Source organism: Nycticebus coucang, chromosome 19 (assembly GCF_027406575.1).
Source record: "Nycticebus coucang isolate mNycCou1 chromosome 19, mNycCou1.pri, whole genome shotgun sequence".
NCBI classification, from domain to species: domain Eukaryota; kingdom Metazoa; phylum Chordata; class Mammalia; order Primates; family Lorisidae; genus Nycticebus; species Nycticebus coucang.
The window spans coordinates 15423021-15445647 of NC_069798.1; the positions used below are offsets into that span (position 1 = coordinate 15423021).

The 22627-nt window shown below is 40.7% G+C and overlaps 1 protein-coding gene and 1 pseudogene across 1 annotated transcript in view; both read left to right on the top strand.

The window, feature by feature from the left end:
- Positions 1-417: 417 nt before the first annotated feature.
- The window catches only part of LAMA3 (laminin subunit alpha 3), a 285924-nt gene continuing 263714 nt past the window's right edge, over positions 418-22627 (top strand). Inside the window, exon 1 of the mRNA XM_053571366.1 lies at positions 418-948. Within this exon, the coding sequence (XP_053427341.1) occupies positions 658-948 (291 nt within the window). The 5' untranslated portion in view covers positions 418-657. The remainder of the gene's footprint in view (positions 949-22627) is intronic.
- On the top strand, positions 10807-12393 carry LOC128571738 (germ cell-less protein-like 1; annotated as a pseudogene).

Here is a 22627-nt window from a genome sequence, read left to right on the forward strand (position 1 = left end):
ACTATAACTTGCATCACGGGCTGTCTTTTCAACGTTTCACCACTCCCAGTTCCCTGGCTCAGTACGCGGCGACCGTGCCACAGAGATCATAGGTGCATAAAGATGGGGTTAATGATTGGGAAACCACGTCTTGGATGTAAGTAGGGCAAGTAGTGGCGGTTTCCTTTGCTATCTGCCCTAATTCTCTGCAAACCTCCTTCTTAGATCAGGAGCTGGCTTTTCTGGCTTTGGTCTGAGTCCCCGAGCATCTGGAGAGGACGATCTGATTTCTGCCCTGGTGGTGGGAAGCTCGGCGGTCCGGGTCCCCAGCTCCGCCGCCTGGGTGGGAGCCCGGGAACGCCTATCTCTTTTCCCTGCCCCAGAAGTTTGCAGCGCGCTGGCTGAGACGACGCCAGCTGGCGCGAGGCTGGGCGCTGTCAGTTCCTGATCCGGCGGTGCCCGCTGCGGCGGCGGCAGGTTCCAGCGCAGAGAAGCCGCGGGCTCCCGGCGCGTGGAGCAAGGGGCGCGGCTCCAGCGCCGCCCATACCCGGGGCTGCTCTCGCTTCGGGCGCCGCAGGTCTGCAGCACACGGGCCTGGAGCGGTGGAACCGGGATCGCGGTGCCGCCGAGCCCCTCCGTGCGGAGGGCGGCCGGGCCGGGAGGACCCTGCACAGCGGGATGGCAGGGGCCGCGCGCGCTCGGGGCAGGGCATGGTGGTCCGTCCTGCCGCTGACTTCGCCGCCTCTGCTGCTGCTGCTGCTGCTGCCCGACCGGCGCGCAACAGCTAGGGACCCGGGGCCCATGGCCGGGCTCAGCCTACACCCGCCCTACTTCAACCTGGCCCAGGCGGCGAGGATCTGGGCCACCGCCACCTGCGGGGAGCGCGGGCCCGGCGGGCGGCCCCGGCCGGAGCTCTACTGCAAGTTGGTGGGGGGCCCCACAGCCCCGGGCAGCGGCCACGCCATCCAGGTAAGTTCTCCGAGAGCGCCGGGGTGGGGACACTGACTCACCCCGCGCGGGCCAGCCACCCTGGCCCACCTGGGCCCTTTCCCCACGCGCGCTACTGGTCGCCCCCACCGGGCGCGGGCCAGCGATCCCGCGAGCGACCCCGGGGACGCAGCATCGCCCTGGCACCGCGCCGCTCGAGGCGGGCACCGGCGCAGTGCGCGAGCTGAGCGGAGGCTGAGTCAGGTCCCGGCACGCAGAGCAGAGTGCGAAGCTGCGCTCCCGGTATGCGCGCGACTGTCGGCCCTGCCCGCCTCCATCCCCCGGTCAAACCGGCCAGGCCCGGAATCCCCCCAGGCTTCAGAGTCGCCCCTGCCAGGCCCTTCACCTTCCCGACCTTCTTCGGAGAATTCGGTAGCAGTTACCTTCTGTGGTTTATTTTAAGAGAGAACTTTGAAGTTTTAATAGCGGAATCACTCCGATGTCACCGAAAAGATTCACTGCACTCTACTGCCTGAAGTGCCACCATCCCTCCAGTCCTTGGGGCGAATAGGACCTTAAGAGGGCAGAGATAGAAATGGCTCTGTGAGATCCAGTCTCACCGCCGCTGCGGCTCAGGCAACGCTCGGCGCGGGCAGGACGCTTACACCAGCTCCGCGCTGCGCACGCACGAGCCGGGCGGAGGGTAAGAAACGCGCCTGCTTCCTAAGGTGGGCTGCAGAATTGGAACCCAGTCCTGACTTCAGATGCCCCACGCCAAGCCCTAACTGCCTCCCTCTCCTGGAAAGTACTGCGGAGGAATAGGGAGTGTTGCCACAAGAGGGAGTAATTTTGAAGTTTGGCCTCCAAAAATGCAAGAATATCATTGGGCGTCTAGGTTAGAGTTTCAGAAACTCTTTTGATCACGCACAAGTTGTCGAACAGGTAGTGCTATAGAGGCATATTTACTTATAAATTACATGCATGCATTACTATATTAATATACTGAGCATATTATAAAACACACACAAAGAAATTAAAAAAATGACGTTGATGAAAATACTTTTAATTTTCTTTACCAGCTCCCAAATAATTTTGCTTTCGCTCTTTTGTGATTGTGTATAACTCTGTATAAATATACCATGTACTACAAATGCACATTTTACAAATGTAAAATTATTATTTTTTGAGCATTTTATTTTATTTTTTTATTATTAAATCATAGCTGTGTACATTAATGTGATCATGGGGCACCATACACTGGTTTTATAAACAATTTGACACATTTTCATCACACTGGTTAACATAGCCTTCCTGGCATTTTCTTAGTTACTGTGTTAAGACATTTATATTCTACATTTACTAAGTTTCACATGTACCCTTGTAAGATGCACCGCAGGTGTAATCCCACCACTCACCCTCCCTTCCCTCCCTCTCCCCCTTCCCCATATTCTTAGGTTATAACTGGATTATAGCTTTCATATGAAAGCCATAAATTAGTTTCATAGTAGGGCTGAGTACATTGGATACTTTTTCTTCCATTCTTGAGATACTCTACTAAGAAGAATATGTTCCAGCTCCATCCATGTAAACATGAAAGAGGTAAAGTCTCCATCTTTCTTTAAGGCTGCATAATATTCCATGGTGTACATATACCACAATTTGTTAATCCATTCATGGATCAATGGGCACTTGGGCTTTTTCCATGACTTAGCAATAATGAATTGGGCTGCAATAAACATTCTGGTACAAATATCTTTGTTATAATGTGATTTTTTGTCTTCTGGGTATATACCTAGTAGAGGAATTATAGGATTGAATGGCAGATCTATTTTTAGATCTCTAAGTGTTCTCCAAACATCTTTCCAAAAGGAATGTATTAATTTGCATTCCCACCAGCAGTGTAGAAGTGTTCCCTTTTCTCCACATCCACGCCAACATCTCTGGTCTTGGGATTTTGTGACATAGGCTAATCTTACTGGAGTTAGATGATATCTCAAAGTAATTTTGATTTGCATTTCTCTGATGATTAAAGATGATGAGCATTTTTTCACATGTCTTTAGGCCGTGCGCCTGTCTTCTTCAGAGAAGTTTCTCTTCAAGTCCCTTGGCCAGCCTGCGATGGGATCACTTGTTCTTTTCTTGTTAATACGTTTGAGTTCTCTGTGGATTCTGGTTATTAAACCTTTGTCGGAGACATAACCTGCAAATATCTTCTTCCATTCTGAGGGCTGTTTGCTTGCTTCACTTACTGTGTTCTTGGCTTTGCAGAAGCTTTTTAGTTTCACCAGGTCCCAGTAGTGTATTTTTGAAGCTGCTTCAATTGCCCGGGGCGTCCTCCTCATAAAATACTCGCCCATCCCGATTTATTCAAGGGTTTTCCCTGCACTCACTTCTAGTATTTTTATAGTTTCATGTCTTAAGTTTAAATCTTTAATACAGTGAGAGTCTATCTTAATTAATGGTAAAAGGTGTGGGTCCAGTTTCAGTCTTCTACAGGTTGCCAGCCAGTTCAGCCAGCACCATTTGTTAAATAGGGCATCTTTTCCCCACTGAATGTTTTTAATTGGCTTGTCAAAGATCAAATAACGGTAAATAGCTGGGTTCATCTCTTGGTTCTCTATTCTGTTCCATACATATTTCTCTCTGTTTTTGTGCCAGTACCATGCTGTTTTGATCACTATCGATTTATAGTATAGTCTGAGATCTGGTAGCATGATTCCTCCTGCTTTGTTTTTATTTCTGAGTAATGTCTTGGCTGTTCAAGGTTTTTTCTGATTCCATATGAAACGAAGTATTATTTTTTTCAAGATCTTTAAAGTATGACAGTGGAGCTTTAATAGGGATTGCATTAAAATTGTATATTGCTTTGGGTAGTATGGACATTTTAAGAATGTTGATTCTTCCCAGCCATGAGCATGGTATGTTTTTCCATTTGTTAACATTTTCAGCTATTTCTTTTCTTAGAGTTTCATAGTTCTCTTTATAGAGATCTTTCACGTCCTTTGTTAGATAAACTCCCAAATATTTCATCTTCTTTGGCACTACTGTGAATGGAATAGAGTCCTTAACTGTTTTTTTCAGCTTGACTATTGTTGGTATATATAAAGGCTACCGATTTATGAATGTTGATTTTGTAACCTAAGACACTGCTGTATTCCTTGATCACTTCTAAGAGTTTGTAGTAAAATCCCTGGTGTTTTCCAGATACACAATCATGTCATCTGTGAAGAGTGAAAGTTTGATCTCTTCTGACCCTATATGGATACCCTTGATCGCCTTTTCTTCCCTAATTGCGGTGGCTAAAACTTCCATTACAATGTTAAAGAGCAGTGGAGACAATGGACATCCTTGTCTGTTCCTGATCTGAGTGGAAATGATTTCAATTTAACTCCATTCAATACGATATTGGCTGTGGGTTTGCTGTAGATGGCCTCTATTAGTTTAAGAAATGTCCCTTCTATACCAATTTTCTTAAGTGTTCTGATCATGAAGGGATGCTGGATATTATCAAAAGCTTTTTCTGCATCAATTGAGAGAATCATATGGTCTCTGTTTTTTTTATTTGTTTATGTGCTGAATTATACTTATAGATTTACGTATATTGAACCAGCCTTGAGACCCTGGGATAAAACTGACTTGGTCATGGTGTATAATTTTTTTGATGTGTTGTTGGATTCTGTTGGTTAGGATCTTTTTTTTTTTCAGCTTTGACATTTTTTTTTTATTATTAAATCATAGTTGTGTACATTAATGAGATCATGGGGCACCATACACTGGTTTTATAAACAGTTTGACACATTTTCATCACACCGTTAGGATCTTTTTGAATATTTTTGCATCAATATTCATTAGTGATATTGGTCTATAATTTTCTTTTCTTGTTGGGTCTTTCCCTGGTTTGGGGATCAAGGTGATGTTTGCTTCATAGAATGTGTTGGGTACTATTCCTTCTTTTTCTATATTTTGGAAGAGGTTTAGTAATATGGTACTAGTTCTTTAAAGGTTTGGGAGAATTCTGATGTAAAGGCGTCTGGTCCTAGGCTCTTCTTTTTAGGGAGATTTTGTATAGTTGATGCTATTTCAAAACTTGATATAGGCCTGTTCAACATTTCCACTTCATTCTGGCTAAGTCTTGGTAGGTGGCGTACTTCCAGGTATTGGGCGATTTCTTTCAGATTTTTATATTTCTGAGAGTAGAGTTTCTTGTAGTATTCATTAAGGATTTTCTGAATTTCTGAGCGGTCTGTTGTTATTTCATTGTTGTCATTTCTGATTGATGAAATTAGGGTTTTTACTCTTTTTTTTTTTTCCTGGTTAGGTTGGCTGAAGGTTTATCTACTTTATCGATCTTTTCAAAAATCCAACTTTTGGATTTATTGATCTTTTGTATAATTCTTTTGTTTTCAATTGCTTTTAATTCTGCTCTGATTTTGGTTATTTTTTTTCTTCTGCTGGGTTTGGGGTTGGAGTGTTCTTCCTTCTCCAGTTGCTTGAGATGTCCCATTAAGTTATTAACTTCCTCTCTTTCCGTTGTCTTGATGAAGGCTTGCAGTGTTATAAATTTCCCTCTTAGCCCTGCCTTTGCAGTATCCCAGAGGTTCTGATAATTTGTGTGTTCATTATTGTTTCATTCCAAAAATTTGGTGATTTCCTTCTTAGTCTCGTCTATAGCCCATCTATCTTTCAGCATAAGGTTGTTTAGCTTCCATGTTTTTGTATGGGTAAGCAGATTCCTGTTGTTATTGAGTTCAACCTCCATGATGGTCTGAGAAGATGCAAGGAATAATTTCTATTTTTTTAAATTTGCTGATGTTAGATTTGTGGCCTAGGATATGGTTGATTTTGGAGTATGTTCTGTGGGCTTATGAGAAGAATGTGTATTCAGTTTTGTTGGGATGAAATGTTCTGTAGATGTCTGTTAAGTCCAGATGTTGAATGGTCGAGTTTAAATATAAAATTTCGTTGCTTAGCTTCTTTTTGGAGGATCTATCCAGCACTGCTAAAGGGGTGTTAAAACCTCCAACTACTATGGAACTGGAGGAAATAAAATTGTTCATGTCTGTTAGAGTTTCTCTTATAAATTGAGGTGCATTCTGGTTGGGTGCATAAATATTAATAATTGAAATCTCATATTGAGTATTACCTTTAACAAATATGAAGTGTCCATTCTTATCCTTCCTTATTTTGGTTGGTTTAAAGCCTATTGTGTCTGCGAATAGGATTCTAACACCTGCTTTTTTCTGCTTTCCATTTGCCTGGAGTATAGATGACAATCCCTTCACCTTGAGGCTGTATTTGTCTTTTAATGTAAGATGAGAGTCTTGTATGCAGCAGATATCTGGCTTGAGTTTTTGTATCCAGTCAGCCAACCTGTGCCTCTTTTGAGGACAATTTAAACCATTCACATTAATTGAGAATATTGTTAAGCCTTTTGAGAGTCTGGTGGACATTTTTAATCCTTTTGCGACTGTGGAAGGTGGAATTTGATAAAATTTTTCTGGGCGGGTTTATTTTTGTGATGGAGGGTTATGCTGGTCTTTGTGAAGGATAGGTCTGAGAATATCCTGGAGAGCTGGTTTAGTTATGGCAAATATCTTCAACATGCAAATGTTGTTAAAGTATTTAATTTCTCCATCATAAATGAAACTCAGTTTAGCTGGGTACAGGATCCTGGGTTGAAAGTTATTTTGTTTTAGGAGATTAAAAGTCAATAACCATCCTCTTCTAGCTTGAAAGGTTTCAGCAGAGAGATCTGCAGTTATTCTAATATTCTTGCCCTTGTAGGTGATGGTTTTCTTTCATCTGGCTGCTTTTAGAATTTTCTCCTTCATATTAACTTTAGTGAAATTGATTATGATGTGTCTGGGGGATGTCTTATTTGGGTTGAGTCGTGCTGGAGTTCCGAAACTGTCTGCTATCTGAATTTCAGAATCTCTTGGCATGTCTGGAAAGTTCTCCTTCATAATCTCATGGAGAAAAAGACTCTGTGCCTTGTGAAGCCACTTCATCACTTTCAGGGATCCCTATAAGACGAATATTGGTTTTCTTCGAATTATCCCAGTGTTCTCTGAGAGAGTGATCTGTTTTTGCCCTGCATTTTTCTTCCTCTTTGAGAGTTTGGGAGTGTTTGAAAGCTTTGTCTTCAATGTCAGAAATCCTTTCTTCTGCTTGCTCCATTCTGTTACTGAGGGATTCTACTGTGTTTTTCAGATCTTTGAGGGCTGCAACTTCTTGTCTCAATGTGTCAAAATCTTTGGTCATTTGGTCTTTGAATTCATTGAATTCTTGAGATATCTTTTGGGTTACTGCTTGGAATTCTAATTCGATCTTATTTGCTATCCAGATTCTGAATTCTATTTCTGACAGACATCTCAGCTATTTGTTTGTGCATGGGATCTTGTGCTGTGTCTGCCCCATTGATCCTTGGGGGAGTTGATCTACTCTGATTATTCATATTGCCAGAGTTTTTCTGTTGATTTCGCCTCATGATTGTTTTTCACTGTTGCCTGTGGCCATCTTCAGAGTTGGGGAGGTGTCTCTCCAAGATTAGACCCCAGCGGGATCACTCTATTGTTGCTGGATTTTTGTAGGGAGTGACCCTGTGTAGTTCCTCTGGGGCTGCCCCAGCCAGGGAGTTCTGGTTGTGGGAGCAGCTCCAGAGTGTGACACACCCGGATCCAGCAACAGGGTGGGGGGTGGTGCACACAGTTCTGGGAGTTCCTGGTGCCCAGTGACTTTGGCACAGACAGCCCAAGGCTCCAGCAGTCTCTGGCCAGGAGAAGGGCTCTGCACAGAGGCAGGGAGGCGTCCAGAGGGCACGAGGCTACCAGAGTCCCCGGCCAGATGAGTGGGCCGGTGTTCAGGCAGAGAGGGTATAGGAGGGAGGAAGCCGGGTTGCAGGCTCCTGCAGTTCCTGGCCAGGGCGTGCGGAGGCCCGGTGGGCTTGGGTCGTGGGTTGGGGTCACAGCACAGATCTTACAGAGGTCTGGGTGGCGCAGCTGTTACAGAGGTCCCAGTGGGAGCCAATTGCAGTTGTGGCGCAGCTCTCACAGAGGTCCGGGCAGGTGCGGGTGGCGGTGAGGCACAGCTCTCTTGGAGGTCTGGGCAAAAGCAGATCCAGGTCGCAGCGTAGCAATCACTGAGGTCCCAGCGGCGCCAGGTCAATGTTTCTAGCAGCAGCCGCAGGTCATCACTGCCGACTATATCACTGCTGCCTCCACTGACCTGATACATTGTTAAAACAACACCTTCACTTTGATGGAACAGAGCAAGTGTTTTTATTGTTATATAAGTTCCTATCAGGTAGTGTATACTGGTGGCTGCTTTTCATCCTGGCAAAAGTCATCAAACTTGGAATCTTTGTGGGAAAAACACATGTATGTCAGCTTCAAATTTAATAGGTTTAAAAGTATTTTGCCATGAAATAATAGATTGCCCTATGTGGCCAAAAGAATTTCATGTAGCTGGGCATGATGGCTCAGGCCCTTAATGCTAGCTTTGTGGGAGGCCGAGGCCAGAGGACCACTTGAGTTTAGGAGTTCGAGACCAGCCTGAGCAAGAATGAAACCCCATATCTACTGAAAATAGAAAAAATTAGCCAAGCATATTGGTACCCATGTAGTCTCAACTGCTTGGGCAGCTGAACCAGGAGGATTGTTTGAGCTCAGTAATTTGAGGTTGTGATGAGCTATGATGATGTCATGTACTCTAGCCAGGATGAAAGAATGAGACTCTGTCTCCAAAACAAAAAAATAACACAGAAAAGAAAAGAAAAGAAAAAGAATTTCATAGTCTCTTCCCATTCAATATGGGGTGTAACTGGGTTGTACTTTTCTGCTATTTAGGAGCATAGAATACACATGTCCACTTAGCCTGGTACATGTAAATTGCTGCGTATCATAGTGAGGTGACCTTCCCAGGGCCATAAGAAACTTGTGACCAGCTGATTTGAGGTCTAGGTGAAGACCATAAGTCAATTTATGTATTAAATATTAACAGAATGGAATATTCATTTTTAAGTAAAATAAGGATCAATCAAAACTTTAATATTTCCTTCTTGTACTCTAGTGCATTGCCTGGCACACCCAACTTTGGAGGGAACTGAAGTTTGCATGTGGAAAGACCAAAGGGAAGAGTCATATTTTGATGTGCTTGCATTGCTAGTAATAATGATTTTATAAGGTTATAATTATATTCAATTAATTGTTAGTAGATTAAAAATATTATTAGGAACAGGGAATAAAGTCTAGACAAAGAGAGACAGTGGGGACTTCAATTAGAGCCAATTTTTCTGGCGCTGAGCACAGAGTTTGAGATCCTGTCACTTTAATATCTCTGCAGCTTGGTGGTGTGTTGTATACCCCGACTCCCTGCGTAGCTACTGCACAGCAACTGGCTGAAGAGTTTGAAGCTGCTTTCTGCCAAAGCAAGGCTGTGTGCTCTGAGGAAATGGTTTACAAAAATTAAAGATGGAAATTTTTTAAACTTTGTCCAACTCAGGAAGACTTGCTCTGGACCCAGTAAGGAAAAGAAAGATCTCTTTCCTTCTGTCACCTTGATTAGGCCAGAGGAGTCTGTCTGTTTAGACACAGGGCTGTCAGAATATTAAAACATCACATCTGTGGTGTGTGATTGTGGGTCAGCTAGGATTTGGTCCTTGAATCCGCCTCTGATTGACTTCCTTATCGAGACTTCGTTTACATTAAGACCATTATACTTTAAAGCAGTCAAAAACAACAAGTAAATCCTTGCAATTAACGTAATCAAGTGTACAATTAGTCTAGTCAGTAGAAGTGCAAGCGCAGCAGGAACCTTGGCAGGATTGTTTGCCTTCCTCTCATAAAATGTGTAACTGTAGCACTGATGTATAAAATAAATACAGAGCCAGCCTGACACTCGGGGTGGCATACTGGAAGCCTCATGAAAAAGTGTGCCGCCTCCCAAGCCCCGCTGCTCTTAAATCTATCTCTTTGTCTATGTCTATTATTTCTCTCTACTAATATTCTATAACTCCTGCTAATAATTTTCTTCTGTCTCCTCACACCACTGGGCCACAAGGAAATAAACCCACTGTGTGTGGTGGCTGGTCTGCGACAGTGAACTGTTCTAATTTTGGGAAGAATTGAAGGAAGGTATCTTCAACTGTCTCCTCTCCCCCAGATTTGCCCAGGGAAGGTTGACACTATTCAACTGGTATTTGACACCATTGTTCTGGAGGCCCAGAAAAACATGTTTCCTGTTGTAATTGAGTTTCCAATGCAGGTCATTGAACACAGGCTGCTAGTCCTAGATGGAGTAGGAAGTGACTTTCTGAAGTCGCTGAGCAGCCTGCTTCTCTAGGCCAGGGTGTAGCCTGCAGAAAGAGAATGCTATCTGCTATTACGCCTTATCCTCCCATCAAAATATGAGGTAAACAAAATCCCTGGTGTGGGGTTGCAAACTAGTGCAGCCTTTTTGGAACGAATCTTCAAAGAGCTAAATGTATGCCTTCCATTTGATCCCACAATCCCATTACTAGGTATCTACGCAGGAGAAAAAAAAAATCGTTTTATCATAAGGACATTTGCACTTGAAATGTTTATAGCAGCTCAATTCACAATCACAAAGATGTGGAAACAAGTGCCCATGAACCCACAGATGGATTAATAAACTGTGGTGTATGTATAGCATGGAATATTATTCAACCATACAAAAGATGAGGACTTCACATCTTTTGTATTTACCTGGATGGAGTTGCAGAACATTGTTCTTAGTAAGTATCTCAAGAATGGAAGAGCAAGTATCCTGGGCGGCGCCTGTGGCTCAGTGAGTAGGGCGCCCGCCCCATATTCCGAGGGTGGTGGGTTCGAACCCAGCCCCGGCCAAACTGCACCAACAAAAAATAGCCAGGCATTGTGACCCATGGGCTCGCTGAGCAGCCGAGGACTGCGCCACCCGGGGCCAGCCCGAGCCCCCCAGGAGCAGGGTTCTGGGGCGGGGGGGGCTCAGCCCGGCGGCCCGAGACTGTAGGCGACGCGACGGGCCACAGCTTCTGTTACTGCCCCGGCAGCCGCAAGCGCAAGCGGAGCAGCGGGGCCTTCTGCTACGGTCACCCTGACTCTGAGTCAGAGGGGGATGAGGAGGAAGGGGAGGAGCATCAGCGGCTTTTCAACATCCCTGGAAGGAAAAAATTAAAGAGTGCGTCCAAATATATTTATCAAACATTATGTTTGAATGGTGAAAATAGTGACATTAAGATTTGTGCTCTAGGAGAAGAATGGAGCTTACACAAAATATATTTATGGCAATGTGGTTACTTTTCTAGTATGTTCAGTGGTTCTTGGAAAGAATCCAGCATGAATATTGTTGAACTGGAGATTCCAGACCAAAATATTGATATAGAAGCACGGCAAGTTGCCTTTGGTTCACTGTATGGAGATGATGTCTTAGTAAAGCCCAGTCGAGTTATTGCCATGCTAGCAGTAGCTTGGATGCTGCAGCTGGATGGTTTAGTACGGCCGTGTGGTGAGACAATGAAGGAAATAATTAATGTGAAAACCGTATGTGGCTATTACACATCAGCAGGGACCTATGGATTAGATTCTGTAAAGAAAAAGTGCCTTGAGTGGCTTCTAAACAATTTGATGACACACCAGAATGTGTGACCAACTTTTTAAAGAACTCAGCATAAATGTCATGAAACAGCTTGTTGGTTCAGCTAACTTGTTTGCGATGCAGGTGGAAATGGATGTATACACAGCTCTGAAAAAGTGCATGTTCCTTCAACTTGTGCCTTCGTGGAAGGGGTCTTTAAAACTGCTTTTGACAGAAACCGATGTCTGGTTTTCTAAGCGGAAAAAAGATTTTGAAGGTATGACCTTCCTTGAAACGGAGCAAGGAAAACCATTTGTGGCAGTATTCAGACATTTAAGGTTACAGTTTATTATTAGTGATCTGGCTTCTGCAAGAATTATTGAACAAGATTCTCTCGTACCTTTAGAATGGCTATCTTCTGTGTGTAAACAGCAGTGGCTTGCTATGCTCCGGGAGGAACAAGACAGTGAGGTGGGGCCTCAAGAAATCAATAAAGAAGAACTAGAGCGAAATAGCATGAGAGGTGGAAGAAAGCTTGCCAAAGATGGTGGATACTGCTGGCGATGGACAGGTTTTAACTTCGGCTTTGATCTACTAGTAACTTATACTAATCGATACATCATTTTCAAACGCAATACACTGAATCAGCCATGTAGTGGATCTGTCAGTTTACAGCCTCGAAGGAGCATAGCATTTAGATTACATCTGGCTTCTTTTGATAGTAGTGGAAAACTAATACGTAGTAGGACAACTGGCTATCAAATACTTACACTTGAAAAGGATCAGGAACAAGTGGTGATGAACTTGGCCAGCAGGCTTCTGATCTTCCCTTTATATATATGCTGTAACTTCTTGCATGTATCTCCAGAAAAAAGAACTGAAAGTAATTGTCATCCAGAAAATCCAGAAAACTGAGATCTCATCAGTTGGGAACAGTAGCACTTTGAAAACTTTTTAGGCCAGCTTTAATTTAATGGTCCTACTGATATTCACTTCTAAGGTGACTAACAATGACAAAGGCCTTACGAACTGTACAGACAATACAGAAGATTATTCTTAGCCTCATTACATTTCTATGCATATATGAAAAACATTTGAAAGCCAAGAAAATAGCGGTCAAACCATTTGTTATAATAAAGATGTCAATTCATGCTTTATTAATTTAGCATCAGTAGAAAATTGCTATAGGTAAATTTCATATACTTCTGCAACAAATTATAGATTTAGTTTTTAACTGAAACTTTGTTAGTGAACCTTAGTTATCCAAAGTAAATTTATTTTTATTTGGCTAAAAGAATGCTGAAGGTATACACTTTGGCCAATTATAACTACTTTTTCAGTTGGTGCATTTAAAGCTGTCCTTTTAATTTTTTCACCTGCTTATTATGATTCCTCTTTTTAGTGTAATATCTTTCCAGTACATACTTGTTTTTAATCATTAAATACTTTTTCTATGGTTTCAGAGACCAAGCTGAGGAATTTTTTTTTAAACTTAAGCATTTTCATATTTTCTTTTAATTTTCTGGGAATTTGAACAACAAAAATCAGCTTCAAACCTACAAATGAACTTGAATGAGGGAAAAATTAATTCTGAGCATATTTCTTACCTTACATGGTCTTTGACATTCTGTACACTTTTATTGTTAGGTTATGAATTATTTATGTACCAGAATTACACTTTTAAACATTGTAATATTCTGATGTTTAAAATTATTTATGTTCACATTTTAGTTGGGAATTCTGTTTCATACTTAAGCTCAGGACTTTATAACCTCTGAATTGAGTGCCTTTAAGTTATACATACTAGTAGAAATTTCATAGTACATGTAAATAAGTTCAGAGGATTTAGTCCAGAAGCTGATAATAAAGCATTGATGTAAAAATGGAACTTATTTTTGTCAAATGAGATGTATACTTCTCATGACTTATATATGTAGGCTTCTTGTATTTATTGCTATTTTGAAAATACCCATGTTCATTTTCTTTCTAGTCAGAGTAAGTACTTCTGTAGTTAATGTCTATTTTGAGTATGTTTTTAAAAATAGGAATCATTTTATGTATCTGTGAAAGTAACAAATGCTCATTTGGAAAAAGAATAAGTAAACTCTTATATAAAATGGATCAAAAAACCCTTCATCAAAACCAGAATTTTTTTTTTTTTCTTTCTAGTTGGGTATTTTTCCCAATTACTTTTAACTGTTGGAATTTACTGATAGTTTTTCTTTCCCAGTAATATGTCCATAGGTTCATAAATTGCTTTTATTCTTTCAGATTTATCTACTTAATTTAACTTAAAGGAACCCCCAGAGCTATAATTTAAATGTTTTTAATAGAGTGATTTGGCTATATCAAGAGGCTACATTTCTTATTTTTATATTTGGCTGTAATATCTCTTTCGCAAGATGTTGTTGTTATCTTTGTGTGTTGGTCTTTACCTTTTATTAACAATATATAAATACCAAAGTTGAATTATTTGAACAATTAAATTTATAAAAATCTTGGAAATAAAATAATGTTTGAGTGTATTAATAAATAAAATTAACTGTTTCACTTATAATAAAAAGAAAATATATCAAATGGTGTATAAAACCAGTGTATGGTGCCCCATGATTGCATTAATGTACACAGCTATTATTTAATAATAATAATAATTAAAAAGAAAGCAAGTATCCCATGTATTCAATACTAATTTGAAACTAGTAGATGAACAACTACAAGCCCACACGAGAAAAAAAATCACAATTAAACTCAAGAAGTGGGGGAGAAGGGGACGAAAGGGTGGGGTAAGCTCTCACAGAACAGCTGCAATGTAGGGGTATACGGCACACCTCCTAGATAAGGACTCAAGTACAATTGGTTGTTACCTAGCAAACGCAAACAAGGTAACCTAATCACATGTGCCTTTATATTAATGATAATAAATAAGCCCTGCCGAATGGTGCTGTCTGCTTTCACATATGAGAGTGTGCAAGGGTGTACTAGTTGCTGATGTGAGAGAATCATGCTGGAGACGAGAAGGGGAAGCTGAATTCCAGAGGTGGGAATATTAGACACTCATTCAAGCCCAGTATTGGCAGCAGCTTGCACAGATTTGCCTCTCAGAAAAGTGGGAGGTGGTGAGAGATGGATGGGCGAAGGGAAGAGCATTCAGGCATAACCATTTGGTTGTATCTGAGAGCTGACCCTCTTGAAGCTTCCTGTGGATAGCTGAAGATGGGAAATAGAGAAAAGTTAACTAAAGTATTTCTTTCTTTTGTGAGACAGAGTCTCACTTTGTTACCCTGGATAAAATGCCATGGCGTCATTGTAGCTCACAGCAACCTCAAACTCTGGGACTCAAGCCATCCTTTTGCCTGCCACAACACCCAGCTATTTTTAGAGATGGGGGGGTGGTCTCACTTCTGCTTAGGCTGGTCTCAAACTCCTGAGCTCAGGCAATCCACCCGCTTCAGCCTCCCAGAGTGTTAGGATTACAGTGGAGTAAGCCACTGTGCTGGGCCTAAAATAGTTCCTCGCTCTAATTCTTTGAACTTTCTAAAAATAAAACTATGGAACCAGCCAGGATTTAGAATTTCAGGCCAAAAGAATTTTGCAACAAAAAAGAAAGAATAAAGATATGTCTTAGAATAAAACCTGGTTTTATGGTAGTGATTATTTTTGGTTGATTTTGAAATCTGTAACAACAATGCTGACATTGGAATAGTAGCACGTGTCAGAAGGCAGTATATTTAGAAAGCCTGAATTCTGTTGGTTGTGTGAAAATGTTCACTGTAGTTTCTCTGGACTTCTGATTTATTTTAATAGATTTTATATACTTGTTACTGCTCAGACGTTAAGGTTTTTAGTGTCTGAGAGTCCTGTGATTCGGGGATCCCGTTTGTGCTGTTCACAGCTGTATGCTCAGTGCTTAGCACAAAGCCTGGAGTGGTGGAGGTGCCCAGGTAATGTTGAATGAAGTGGAGTGAAGATACAATTAAAGATAGTGAAGAAGTTAATGTAAAGGATAAAGTTAAAAATGGAGCAATCACTTCTATTCTGTTGAAGAGTAATTACAACTGAAATATGTCACACCTTGTGCTTAATTTTGTTTGTTTATGTATTTTTTTTATTTCAGATTAATATGAGGGTTCAAACGATTAAGTTACAACATTTGTATTTGTTAGATTAGGTCCCTGCTGTAGGTGTGTCCTGCACTCAGGAGGTACAATATACCCTTACATTGTGTCCATTAGGAAGTGTGCTCTAATTTCAAATGTTTACTTATCTATGGAATCTAAAGATGTTATTACTTAGTAAGACATCTGCCACAGGTGATGATAAAATGGAGATGGAAGGCTGTCTTGAAAATATAACCTTGTGGCTTGGCGCCTGTGGCTCAAGTGGCTAAGGCGCCAGACACATACACCTGAGCTGGAGGGTTCAAATCCAGCCTGGCCCGCCAAACACCAATGACGGCTGCAACCAAAAAATAGCTGAGTGTTGTGGCGGGCGTCTGTAGTCCCAGCTACTTGGGAGGCAGAGGCAGGAGAATTGCTTGAGCCCAGGAGTTGGAGGTTACTGTGAGCTGTGATGTCACTGCACTCTACCCAGGGTGACAGCTTGAGGCTCTGTCTCAAAAGAAATAAAATTAGCTCGGCATAAACACTATACTTAGGAGGGATGAAATACACACATTTACCAAATATATGACCTTGATTATTTTATGTATTGACAGGTCAAAACCTCTTTTACCATTCCTTCATTTTTGTATTGGAATTGTATTTAATCTGAATGGCATTGATAGAGAAATGTACACGCGTGAGTGATGGCTGAGAGTGGAAGAGTTCACTACAAGCCACAAAGCACTCTCAGTTGTGTGCTTTTGTAACTTGGTCTACCAGCCATAAACAGGAAACTCAACTCCATTAAGGTTCTGTTTATAGAACTATTGTGAAGGAAAATCATTTTTTAGCTTCACAAGGGCCTTTTCCTTTGTGAAACTGATACGAAAATCTAAATGAGGGCTGGGAAATCTAAGACATCTACTACGTCCATTGATATATATATAAATATATGTATTTTTTCTTTTTTCAGTTTTTGGCCGGGGCTGGGTTTGAACCCACCACCTCTGGAATATGGGGCTGGCGCCCTACTCCTTTGAGCCACAGGCACCGCCCCATTGATGCTTTTTGACAATTATTAATGATAAGTTATTTTGAGACTTCAGGAAAATTGCTATAATCAGCAGTTTAAGGTTGAATGATTTTTTTTTTTGCAGTTTTTGGCCGGGGCTGGGTTTGAACCTGCCACCTCCGGCATATGGGGCCAGTGCTCTACTCCTCTGAGCCACAGGCGCTGCCCAGGATGAATGATTCTTTTTTAAAAATTATTTCCCTTGGTCTGGGTATAGTGGCTCAGGTCTGTAATGCCAGCACTTTGGGCGGTTGAGGTTTGAGGACCGTTGGAAACCAGGAATACAATACCAGCCTGGGCAACATAGTGAGATCTCCTTTCCACAAAAATTAAAAGAATTAGCCAGATATGGTGGTACGTACTTGTAGTACCAGCTACTTGGGAGGCTGAGGTAGAAGGATAGCCTGAGCCCAGGAGTTTGAGGCTTCAGCAAGCTGTGACTGTGCCACTATACTCACAGCAGAGTGAGCCCCTTGTCTCCAGAAAAAAAAAAAAAAAGATTTTGCTAATAGTTTTTCCATGTTTGTGGACATTAGCCAAAATTCAACAATGGAAGCTTATGTACAAAACATTTGGAAAACACAAACATAAGTGTTTTCCTTTGGAGAGCCACGTTCACTAGCTGAGAAGCAGGCTTCCATACGCCAGACTCTAAGAAATTTAAATTTGTTCCTCTGTAAATCACAGATTACTGGAGCTCATGGGCTTTGGGGGCCGCTTGTAAACAGTTGGAACTACAAATGTTCAGTCTTTAAAAGATTTTGCTTTATGCTCAGAGTTACTCTTGTTACTGAAAGTCTGAATCAGTTAATCTGAGAGGAAGAAAGGTACAGGCTTAGAGAAAAGACGGTGTAAAAGGTTATCACTGACTCCAGCCCCTTACTTGTAAAAAGGCTGTATCTAACCCATTCCAGAAAAATATCTGTGCGGTGTATATCTACTATATATGAAGGTGAAAAACTTCATGTTTTCTTCGTATCTTTTACCAAAACTATCAAAGCACGTAAGTCAATTTTCTTATTAAGGGCATAACTTAAATACCATAAGTTTTAGTAAATTTATGGATTTGAGCAGCTGTTACTAGAATCTAGTTTTAGAACATTTGCTTCAGCCCCCATAGTTCTCTTTTCCCTGTTGTACTCACTCTGGAAACCTGGTGCCGTCCCCGGGCAGCCAGTGGCCAGTTTTTAGTCTCTGTAGGTTTCCCTTTTCTGGAAATCTCTATAAATGGAATCATACAATATGTGGTCGTTAATGTCTGGCTTTTAACTTAGCATAATGTTTTTAAGGCTTTTTCCTTAAAGATGATTCAGTAGTTCATTTCTTTTTATTACTGATAGACATATTCACTGTTTCTAGTTTTTGGCTATTATAAATAACACTGCTATGATTTACATGCAAGTTTTTGTGTGGACATATATTTTTGTTTCCTTGAGGTAGATCCTAGCAGTGGAATCGCTAGATTGTATAGTATACGTTTAAGCTTTTAAGAAACTGCCCATTATAGAGTATTGAAGTTCTGTCTGTTTCTACCTTTAATTCTGTCCATTTTTGCTGCATATACCTGGGATGCCAAAAAAAAAACAACACACATTTTAAGTGATCTTGTTGGAAGTAAAATTGATCACTCCCCAAAAGTGTATGAATTGCAAGTAAAGTGGACGTGTGCTGCATGTGTAGTATACTTCACCAGTAATGGTAACTTTAATTCAACTTGAAAAAGTAATAGTTAGCATCTCTTAAGATATGGACACATTTTTACAACTACCATCAGTGTAATCTGGTTTCTTATACCCTTAATGAATCCTGAACAATAAAAAAAGTATGGACACATTTTTGACACCCTGTGTATATTTGGGGCTCTGTTGTTTGGTGTGTATATATTTAAAATTATTATATCTTCTTGATAGGTTTATCTTATTATCAATAAGTAATGTTCTTTGTTTCTTGTAACAATTTTTGATTGGGAATTCATTTTGTCTGATATTAGCATAGTCACCCTAGCTATCTTGTGGTTACTATAGGCATGAAATATCTTTTTTCATTCTTTCACTTTTAATCTGTTTGTGTCTTTGAATCCAAAATGAGTCTCTTGTGGACAGTGTATGTTTGGATCTCACTACTAGGAATCTACCCAAGGAAACAAAAACATACGTCCACACAAAGAATTGCATGTGAATCATAGTAGCATTATTTATAATTGCCAAAAACTAGAAGCGATGCAAATGTCCATCAGCTAGGGAACGGATAAACGAAGTGATGTATATCTATACACTGGAATAGTACTGAGTAATAAAAAGAAATGAATTATGGGATCATGCAACCATAGGAAAAAGCTTTAACTGTTGATTTTTAAAAAGTGATTACTGAAAAGGAAGGACTTACATTCCTGCCATTTTGCTATTTGTTTTCTATATGTCTTTTCTTTTTGTTTACTCAATTCTTCTATTACTGCCTTCATTTGTAACTTAATTGATTTTTCTAGTGTACTATTTTGATTGCCTCCTCGTTTTCTCTGGATATTTTTTAGTTTCTTTTTAGTGATTATTCTGGGGATTCCAATTAGCTTCTTAAATTTATAACAATCCAGTTTGAATTGATAACAGCTTAATTTCAGTAGCATTCTAAATTCCGTTCCCATACAACTGTTCTTCTTACTCTTTATGTTATTATTGTTGTGAAATACATCTTTATACCTTGTTCATTATCAAAAACTTATAATTATGGTTATATGCATTTGTTTTTTTAAATCATGTAAAAACTAAGAGGAGTTATAAACCAAAAATGTAATGCTGACTTTTATATTTACCTGTGGAGTTAACCTGTATTGGTTTTCTTTATTTCTTAGTGTGGCTTTGATTTACTGTCTACTTTAGGATTTCATGTAGGGCAAGTCTACTAGCAATGAATTTCCCCAGCTTTAGTTTATGAATGTCTTCATTTCTCTTTAACTTTTTATTTTTATTTTTTGAGATAGAGTCTTACTATGTCACCCTAGGTAGAGTGTCGTGGTGTCACAACTCCCAGCAACTTGAAACTCTTGGACTTAAATGATTCTCTTGTCTTCCCAAGTAGCTGGGACTACAGGTGCCTGCCACAATGCCTGGCTATTTGTTTTATTATATTTGTCATTGTTATTTAGCAGGCCTGGGCTGGGTTTCAACCTGCCAGCTTGGTGCACGTGGCTGGTGCCATAACCACTGAGCTACAGGTGCCAAGCCAAACATCTGAAGGATAGTTTTACTAGGGGTAGAATTCTTGATTGACAGTTTTTTTCCTTTGAGCACTTTAAATATGTCATCTCAGAGCCTTCTGGCCTCCATAGTTTTCAATGATTCCTAGTATGTGATGAATTGCTTATTTCTTGCTGTTTTCAAGGTTCTTGCTGTCTTTTGATAGTCTGATTACAGTGTATCTCTGTGTGGATCTGTTTGAGTTATCCTACTTAGATGTTGTTGAGTTTTTTGGGTAGGTTTATGTCTTTCATCACTTTGGGAGTTTTCAGCCATTGTTTCTTCATGAATCCTTTCTTCCCTTTCTCTCCTCTCCTTCTGAGACTCCCATATGTGTATGTTGTTCTGCCTGATGATCTCCCACAGATCTCTTACCAGCGGTTCTCAACCCATGGGTCGTGACCCACAGGAACTGTATTAAAGGGCTGCGGCATTAGGAAAGTTGAGAACCACTGTCTTAGGCTCTATTGTATTTTCTGGCTGGGGCTGGGCTTGAACCCACCACCTCCAGCATATGGGGCTGGCACCCTACTCCTTTGAGCCACAGGCGCCACCCTGTCTTAGGCTCTATTTATTTTTTTTTATTCTTTTTTCCTCTTTGTTCTTCAGACTGGATAATTTCAACTGACCTATTTTCAAATTTTCTGATTATAAGATGTTGTAGGTTTTTGAATAGAATTCAGAGTTCTGAAAAAGTTGGCTCTGACACTTTTTCCAGTTTACTTGTTACTTCAGTGGAGGGATAGAGCCTCAGAGATCCCTACTCCACTATTTTTTGTAACATCACCACATCTTTTTTTTTTTTTTCTTGAGTGCTTCCGTATTTTCTGGGAATTTTTAATTTTCTCTGTCCTAGTCCTGGAATCAACTAATTCTTCAAAGAGTTCTGGTTTCTTTTATTGAGTGTGACGTTCGGAAACCAAAATCTGGGTGGGCTGGTGTGCGTACCCATTGTTACTGGTGGTGTGTTATTGTTCCCAGGCCCTTTCAGTAGACAGAGCTAGGATTATCTACTAATTCCTGTGTACACACACATCTACATTAGAAACGTGGTTGATCTTTGCACATTGATCTTGTACCTTGTGACCTTGTTGTGGTTTTTTGTATACTCTTTAGGATTTTCTACGTATGTGACTGTATATGTTTTACTTCTTCCTTTCTAATCTGTATGCCTTTAATTTACTTTTCTTTTAACTCATTCATTCATTCTCAAACACTTATTAATTGGCTGTTACATGCCAGGTAACATGCTAGATACTGAGATGCAGAGAGGATCCACACACAAACCTTTCTGTAGATGATTATTAGCTGTTTACAGCTCTAATTTTCTTAAACGATAGGGAAACTCTGATGATGGAAAATTTAGCATCAACTCATCATATGTGTTATCAGACCATTCTCACTTAGTGGTGAAGAACTCCAGCTCTGCAGATGTAGACCTAACACCACCTGTTCTCTGACCTTGGCAAATTTTATAATCTCAGTTTTCCCCTAAAAAGGGGGACATTAATGATAGTATCTATCTTATAGTTTTACTGGGAGGATAATAAGTATTTTGGATATTTCTTGGGTCACTGTACTCACAAATGTTTAAAATTTTCATGGATTATAAAAGTTCCTCTCAGACAAGACTGGGCACAGGGTTCATGCTTATAGTTCCAATGCTTTGGGAGGCCAAGGTGAGAGGATCACTTGAGGCCAGGAGTTGGAGACAAGCCTGGGCAAGATAGTGAGACCTTGTCTCTACAAAGAGTAAAAACAGGCGGCACCTGTGGCTCAGTGAGCAGGGCGCCAGCCCCATATACTGAGGGTGGTGGGTTCAAACCCAGCCCCAGCCAAACTGCAACAACAACAAAAAAGTAGCTGAGCATTGTGGCGGGCGCCTGTAGTTCCAGCTACTCGGGAGGCTGAGGCAAGAGAATCACCTAAGCCCAGGAGTTGGAGGTTGCTGTGAGCTGTGATGCCAGAGCACTCTAGCAAGGGCGATAAAGTGAGACTCTGTCTCTAAAAAAAAAAAAAAAAAGTAAAAAAAATTATCTGGTCATGGGGGTAGGAACCTGTAGTCTAAGCTACTAGGGAGGCTGAAGCAGGAGGATTTGTTGAACTCAGGAATTTGAGACTTCAGTGAGTTATGATTGTGCCACTGCACTCTAATCTGGACTACAGAGCAAGACCCTTTCTTTCAAAAGCAAAAAACAAAAAACAACTTATGAAGCGGTAAGCTACAAAAATGGTTTGTGAAAATAGTCTTAAAATTGTTGAATAAAGTCCTTTTAATAATGAAATGACAAAATACGCAGTGCATTATATACTGAACATACTTCGTATTCGTCATACTAAATAATCCATAGGCCTAAAGACTTCCATAACTTTGTATAGTACAAAAATGTTAAATTGTTTTAGTACTATGTTAATAACTAGATATTTGTTTAGGTAGCAATTTTTTTTTTTAATCAGCTGAAATAACATCTTTGGAGGAGAGTTTAATTTTTAAGGTCAATTGAGGCAGCAGCAATGCATTCTTCCAGATCATGAATGTGTTTCCCGTTGTGAATTAGGCATTTATGAAATCTAATTTCATAAATTGGAACCAACTCAACATTCTGGGATCATTCTCCCAGGGAGGAAAGGATTTATTAAATGGTACCTCTGGGGTCTAAGTCCGTGGTCTAAGTGAGTGGTGCTGCCTACGGTTGTGCTGTGTACGTGAATTCCTGGCCAGGGAGTGTGGCCTGACATCCAGC